The sequence below is a fragment of the Molothrus aeneus genome, unplaced genomic scaffold (assembly GCF_037042795.1).
Source record: "Molothrus aeneus isolate 106 unplaced genomic scaffold, BPBGC_Maene_1.0 scaffold_34, whole genome shotgun sequence".
In the NCBI taxonomy this organism is placed as follows: Eukaryota; Metazoa; Chordata; class Aves; order Passeriformes; family Icteridae; genus Molothrus; species Molothrus aeneus.
The window spans coordinates 3,045,944-3,053,303 of NW_027099005.1; the positions used below are offsets into that span (position 1 = coordinate 3,045,944).

The 7,360-nt window shown below is 63.1% G+C and overlaps 1 protein-coding gene across 1 annotated transcript; it reads right to left on the reverse strand.

The window, feature by feature from the left end:
• Positions 1-967: 967 nt before the first annotated feature.
• On the reverse strand, positions 968-6,032 carry LOC136570468 (maestro heat-like repeat-containing protein family member 7). The gene is made up of 14 exons (XM_066570936.1): positions 5,912-6,032; positions 5,560-5,624; positions 5,044-5,132; positions 4,857-4,983; positions 4,077-4,264; positions 3,851-3,988; positions 3,461-3,575; positions 3,148-3,288; positions 2,777-2,953; positions 2,485-2,643; positions 2,224-2,325; positions 1,747-1,849; positions 1,409-1,465; positions 968-1,167 (listed from the first exon to the last, which is right to left on the reverse strand). Exons 1-14 carry the CDS (start codon positions 6,030-6,032, stop codon positions 968-970), a joined length of 1,782 nt encoding a protein of 593 aa, XP_066427033.1.
• Between the last annotated feature and the right edge of the window lie 1,328 nt (positions 6,033-7,360).

The following is a 7,360-nucleotide window of genomic DNA, read 5'->3' on the forward strand; positions in this document are numbered from 1 at the left end:
CTTGGGGCAGACAGTGCTCCCAGAGCTGAGGTTCCTGGGGAGCACCCGGAGCTGTGCCTTGCACTCTGTTGCCGTTTGTCACAGTGCAGGCTGGCTCGTGCTGTGTGAATGTACCAGCCCTGGTTTGACTGCCAGGGGCCTCGCCCAGTCACATCTCTCCCAGGGCTGCAGCATTTCACCGGCTAGAATCTGACAAGGCATAGAGATCAGAGCAATGAAATTATCCAGACTGGGTTTCTCAAAGGCCCTTTAGAAGGAAGGGCTTGAGAATAAACACTCTCTGTTTGCCACATGAACATCGGGGTGAGTGCTCTCACTGTCTCCAACCCACTCCCCCTGCAGCCAAGGTTACAGCCACCCACTCCCTCACACATCTCCCTTGTGCCTTCCCACTGCCGTGTCCTGTCAGGGCTTCCCAGCCCCTCATCCCTTCATGGCCCCATCCCCTCAGGGGCTGCCCCAGCCCGGCCAAGCTGCCCGGCAGCAGCGCCGCAGCCCCACAGCAGCTCCAGAGGAGCCCCATCCAGAGGCACCCGGGAGCCCTCAGCAATCCAGCCAGCAGCACGCGGGCAGGAGGACACAGAGGGTGCTTCCTTCCTGGCACAGGGCTTGTGGCCATCTCCAGGCACCGCTCTCACAGGGATCCCCGCAGCTCCGGCCCCTGCCCAGCCGCTCTGTCACCAGCACAAAAGCTTCCACAGAACCATCAAAGGCCAAGGGGTTTCTGGCCATTTTCCCTGCAACACTGCACGCCTGGGCAGCTGGCCGAGCCCAGGCACCCTTGTCCCCCTTTTCCCCTAAGCCCTGCAGAGCCTGGGTAGCAGATGAAAGCTCCTGGGAGTCTGTGTATTATAACAAACTCTATATTCATATACTAAAGAACAACCAAAAAGAAGAAAAGAACAATCTGAAAGAAATGGAAAATTCCCGCTGGCTCAGATGGCCGCAGCAGACAGAGCCTCTGGCATCAGCTCTCAGCAGAGCTGCAGCAGCGCAGCCAGCCGAGCGCCGAGAGACCAGGCCGAGTCCTCCATGCCCTGCGGAGCTGATCTTGCAGCCTCTGGAAGACGGAATATGGCTCACTCTGCAGTGCCTGGAGGACATGCAATGTTGCAAGTGCCACGTCTGACAGGGCACTGCTGGTGTCCTCTGTCAGGTGTTGAAGGGCTGAAAGAGAGAGGGACAGAGCCATGGTCAGATGCCGCATCTGCGGGGAGCCGAGGAGAGCGCCCTGGCACGGCCATGGCAGCCGGCTCTAGCCATGGCCAGGAGGGAGCAGGGACCAACGGGACCAGCCCGAAGCTGCTGGCCACGAATCCCCCGAGTGGCCCTGAAATCTGTGTGTGCTCTGCCCACGCCAGCCCTGGTGCGCACAGCTCCCCCGGCAGCCCCCGCTGGCCTCACTCACCGTTGTAGATGAGCCGGAGCTCTTCCTTCTTCCCCCTCAGGTGCCGCGCGGCCATCCCTGTGAACACAGAGCCTGTGAGGGCACCAGCGGCACAGCTCCCTGCCAGCGGCGCTGCCGGCGCTGTGGTCACACGGGCTGCTGGCCCGGCAGGGCTCAGCCCGGCCCTTGGCGCACGCTGCCGCCCCAGGGCACGGCTGCCAGAGGGCGGCAGCAGCAATGCCCAGGCCAGCCGGGGCTCCACGGCGCCGGGCCCAGCTGGCGCTGCTGGGGCAGTAGGCGGGGCTGGGGCCGAGCTGTGGCGGGCCGGGCCTGGGAGGGAGCCCGGGCTCCTGGCTCACCCGTGAACCTGATGGCTGCTGCTCGCAGGGACTCCTGTGGGCTCTGCAGGTAGGGCAGTGCTTGGCGCAGGTGCTCGGCCGCTCTGCTGCTGTCCTCTGCCAGCTGGAGAGAGCGGCAGGAGGGAAGGCTTGGAGCAGGCTCAGCCCCTGGGTCGGGCGCTGCCTACGCCCGGCCCCGGCCTCCCCTGGGCGCACAGCCCTGAGGCGCGGCCAGCAGCCGCTGGCCAAGGGCTCCCAAGGGGAGGGGGCAGAGGGAGCCGGCTGCTGCCCGGGGAGCCGTGGTGCCGGCCCGCCCCGCAGCCCCGCCGGGCCGGGGCTCCATCGGCCCCCTGCTCGGGCCCTTGGGAGCCTGGAGAAGAGCCTGCAAGGCCTCTGGCTGCAGCAGCGGGCAGGGGCACAGCTGCCAGCCCCGCATTCTGAGCACCTCCCTCAGGGGGCTTCTCTGGGCTGAGGCTGGGGCTTCCAGGCCCTCCTTACCAGGCACTCGCTGAACTTCCACAGATTCTGGTTCTTCACCAGTCTTTCAAGATCCCTCCTCTTCAGGAACTCGGCCACACAAAGCAGCGATTCCTGAGAAGCCTGGAGAGCAGCAGAGACGCGGAGATGGCCCCACAGCCCAGGGCGCAGGACCCGCGTCCCTGTGCCAAGGCCTGCAGGAGGCTGCAGCCTGGCAGGCACCAGGCCAGGAGGCAGCCGAGCCCCCTGCCAGGGGGACAGCAGCAGCCCACGAGTCCTCACCTGTGCCACAAGCTGATTGTCATCATGGCAGTGGAAGAAGAGGGGCAGCAGGCTCTGGTGCAGGGGTGTCTTCAGGGCCTTTTTTTCATTTTCCCTTTCTGGAAGAGTCACCAATGTTCGGAAGAGCAATATGGAGAGCAGCTGCACCTGGCTATTGTTCTGTATGGAAGCAAGAAGACAAGACCTCAGCATTGCGGCTGCACGGGGCTCAGCTTGGCGCAGGCCTGCAAATGCACAGGACACAGTGTGTGGGCAGCAGCCAGTGGCCGTGGCTGGGGGCAGTGAGCCTTACGTGGTCAAAGAGTGGCAGGAGCGCCTCAAGCAGCAGCAGTGTGATGGGGCCGGGCATCATCGTGTCCTTGTCCAAGATGATAAAGCTGAGTAGCATGACTGTCATGAAAACTATCTCTCCATCTGCATCCCACAGGAACTGCACAAGACTTTCAGTCAGGTTCCACATTTTTTTGGTCTGTGCGGAACACAAGTTTGTGAAATGCCATCCTGCTGCCGCAGGGCCCAGAGGCCAAAGGCCTGTCCCCAAGCACTGGGGCAGCTGAAGTGGGAGGCAGGAGAGCTGGGAGCAGCTGCCCCAGCGCCCAAAGCCCTGCCAAGCCCAAGCGACTGCATTCCCCAGCTCAGCCTCAGCCACTGCCCCTTTCTCACCATGAAGGGCTCCTCAATGAGCTCGAGAAGGGCCCTGAGCGCCAGGCGACGCCTCTCTCTGCACTCGCTCTGCAGCTGCCTTGACAAGATTGGCAGAACTCTGTTAGCACCACGTTGACTCAAGTCCAGGAACTGGAGGACCTGAAAGGCACAGGGCAGTGACAGGGGAGCCGGCCGGCAGCAGCCTGGAGCCGCACAGGCCTGGGCCTGGGCAGCAGCACAGGGCGCGGGCACCGTCCCAGGCAGCTGCAGCTCCCAGAGGGCAGAGAGCTGGCAGGCAGCTCAGCCAGGCAGCGCTGGCCATCAGGCTCACCTCCACAAGGAAGGCCAGGCCGGGCAGCTCCCAGCGTGGCTCCTGTGTGCTGAGCAGCCGCAGCAGGTAGCGAGCGATGCGGGAGCACAAGGGGATGGAGACACAGCACATCTCCCTGGCAGGAGAAAAAGGAGCCAAGCCTGGGGGCCAGGGGGACAAAGCTCTGCCAGGACTGACACCCAGAGCTCTGCTCTTTCTCCAGCATCCTGCAAGGGGCCCTGGGCTATTTGGGAGGCAGGTCCTGCTGGGCACCCTCCTCTGCCAGCCTTTTCCAGTCTGCTTGGCCATCCCTTGGTGACAAGGCCCGCTGGCCCTCGGCTCGGGGACTGTGTGGAGCTCCCTGGGCCCGGAGCACAAATGTCAGAGGCTGTGGGGTGAAGGGGCTCTCACCTGGCCAGCAGAGCCATGGCATAGTGGTGGGTGTCAGCACACAACAGCGTGTCCCAGGCATGTTTGCGTTCAATTGCCACCACCACATCCTCGTGCTGCATGTGGCAGAGCAGGGACTTCAGGGTCCGCACTGCAAACCTGCGTGCACAGCAAAGCCCAGGTGATGCTGGGAGCACTGGCTCCTGCCCAGGGACATGGCAGGGACAGGAGGAGTGGGATGGAGCACCTGTTGGGGCTGGTGGCAAGGCCGTATTGCTCCTGGCATCCCTTCCAGAAGGCATCGACCTCCTCTGGCATATCCAGAGTGCTGAGGAACACTTGGAAGAGCAGATGCACAAAGAGGTGGGGGAAATAGACCGTCACCATATGTGGGACACAGGGCACCTGCAGGATCTTCCACATCACCACGATTGCCTGCAAAGGACAAAGCGCCCCGAGACAGCGCTCAGTGCCCAGGTGTCCGTGTGGCAGGGCCCGAGCTTGGCAGGGAGAGGCCCGGAGAGACCTTGGCAGGGGGAGCACGGGGCCTGCTGGGCCTGGAGCTGCCCCTGGGCCAGGTTTCAGCCCAGCGCCTGCGGCAGGGAGATGCAGTGGGGGAACGGGGATGGAGAGCTGCTGGAGAGGCGGCCTTGGGGCCAGCAAAGGCCACTTAGAGAAACTCACAGCCAGGACAAAGACACCCGTTTTGTCCCCGTCGGAGGTGCACGTGCTGTGCTTGGGCCAGCTGCCCAGCACATGCAGGAGAATCAGCAGCGTTGTCTCTGCAGTCCTGGGCAAGCACATGATGCTCTTCCACATGGTGAAAGCAGCTCTGTGGGGTTAGAGCTCTGTCTCAGGGGGGTCTCAGACACAGCACCCGGGCCGGGGCAGCAGTGGGGACCTGAGCTGGCTGCCAGCTCTGCCTCGGCCCACTGCCACTGGCCAGCAGCACCCAGGCAGCCCAGGCCTGTGGGGACAGGCCCCTGAGGGGCAGCGAGGGAGCATGGCAGCAGGCTCGAGGCCTGACGTGCCAGGGCTTGCAAAGGGAGCAGCCAGAGGGCCCTGGAACTCTCTGTTGCTCGGACACCTGGGCCAGGCTGTACAGGCTGATGGGCTGGGGAGCCCTGAGCGCCCTGGGCAGGTGGGCCCCATACCTGTCACAGGACGGGGCCACACGCAGGAGCGTCACGACTACGTCAGCGGGCTGTGCTTACGTCAGATCCAGCAGGCTCCTGTTCAGCCTGTGCTCAGCAAACTGATTGGCCAGGAGCCACTGGTGGATGTACCTGACCAGGGCGGGCATCTGGAGAAGGCACGGGGACACTTGGAAAGCGGCCAGAGGGAGGAATGTGCTCAGCCTCTCCAGACAAGTGCTTCCCTTGCCACCACGCTGCCATGGCCTCCAAGAGTTCCAGTGACCAGCAGGCATGGCTTGGGAGAGCAAGCAATTCCTGGGAGGATCAAAGCCTGGCCACAGGCTGCTTACTTGCTTTGGGTTGGAAAAGCCCTCCTCTACCAGCATATCCAGCAGAGCAGCACTGGTCTTAGTTTTGAAGATGTGCGAATAGGCTCTGAGCCCACTGCCCATGGTGCGGGTCTCTTCTGCCCGAATTTTCTTGATGAATTTGCAAACCAGATGTAGGAGAAGGACAAGAAGCCAGGGATGTTACAGGGAATGCTCCAAGCGCGGTGCCAGCAAGCCCAGCCCAGGTGAGGATGGCTGCAGGTACCTGCGCTGTTCTGCGGAAGAGGCCACGGGCGGGCTCCTGCTCTTGTGTGCGCTCCAGGACTGCACCTGGCAAAGAGTGAGCGCAGCCAGAGCTGAGGGGCTGCGTGAGAGGCTGGAGAACACGGTCCAGCCCTGCGCTCCCCAGGCAGGGAGAGCCCCGGGATGCCCCAGGGGATGGAGCACGGCCCCTGCGGGGTGTCTGCCCAGCCCCTTTTCTGTCTTGTCCATGGGCATGGCCCAGGGGATGGGATGGGATGGGATGGGATGGGATGGGATGGGATGGGATGGGATGGGATGCAAAGGTGCCAAGCTGGCTGCAGGCACCCACCCTATGGCCCAGCTCTGGCACTCACCCTCCTGTGGCAGCCCGAGTGTCACCTCCTCTTTGGTTTCCTGTGTTGGAGCAGGTCCACGGCCTTCTTCCTCCTCCTCCACCCTGAGCAGCTTGGGCACTCTTGGGTCTCTCTGCTCCATGTCTTCTTCATCCCTATTCCATTCTGTCCATGGGAACATCCCCAGGAGATGGGATGGGTTGGGATGCAATGCGATTGCATGTGATGGGATGGGATGGGATGGGATGGGATGGGATGGGATGGGATGGGATGCAAAGGTGCCAAGCTGGCAGCAGGCACCAAGCCTGTGGCACTCACCCTCCTGCGGCAGCTCAAACGGCACCACCTCTTTGCTTTCCCCTGCTGGGGCAGCTGCAGGGCCTTCTTCCTCCTCTTCCCCCCAGGCCACCTTGGGCGCTCTCAGGGGTCTCTGCTCCATGTTAGTGGCTGGATTTGTGGCTACTTGCAGGAGAGATGCCTGGGAAAAGCTCCGAGTCAGCAAGTCCTGCAGTTGTGCCTGGAAGGCACCTTCAAGACAGAAGCCTCAGGAAGGCTACAGGACAGCAAGTCCTGCACTCTGGTCTCCGGGGCTCCTGCCACAAGGACAGGAGATTCCTTTCAAGGATTGTGGTCGGGCCTCGAGGGCACCGGTGGCAGGGATGGGAGATGCCTCTGGGGCACCAAGTGCCACGCTCTGCCCTCGAGAGCACCTGCAGAAGAGAAGCCTCGGGAAGGCTTGGGTCACCAAGTCCTGTGGTCTGGCCTTGAGCTCAGCTGCAGGAATAATGCCTGGGAAAGGCTGCGGGTCAGACAGGAACGAGTGCGCTGTGCGGGGGCTCCTGACGGCACCGCTCTGTCCTGTTCTGCCCCGTTGCCTGTTCCCAGCAGCCGGGCAAGCTTCTTTTTCCCACGTGTCACAAAGGGCCCTTGGACACCCGTTCCATGGCATGGTGACCGTGCTGCACCGTGTCACAAAGGACCCCTGCACACACTGCCTTCTGCCCTGGGGCCGCCCCCAGCCCAGCCAAAGGGGCTCAGGTTGGAAGAAATCCCTCACCCCAAGTGTCTAAGACAGCCCAACAGGGTCTTTAGGAACAGCTCAAACCGTCAGCAAACACTGCCCTGCTCTGCAGGCTCAGGGCAGCAGAAGGAGCCCCAGGGCTGCCGATGCAGCCCTGCTGGGAAGGGCACAGGACCTTCCACAGAAGCTGGCACGGCCTCCTTGGGACACGTCCCAGCTGGTGGCCATCCTAAACCCACGGGTGTGACATGGACAAGGAACGTGTGGGCCAGGGCACGAATGCTGCTCTGAGCCCTGGGGCCCGGGCAGCGCTGACATCAGCAGCTGTGGCAGAGTCCCTGCCCAAGCAGAGCTGCCACCCCCCGAGCCCTGGCAGTGCTGGTGCCCATCTCCTGCCCCAGAGACCTGTGCCCCCGGGAGGCTTCTGTGCCACAGGGAGCCAAAGCCCA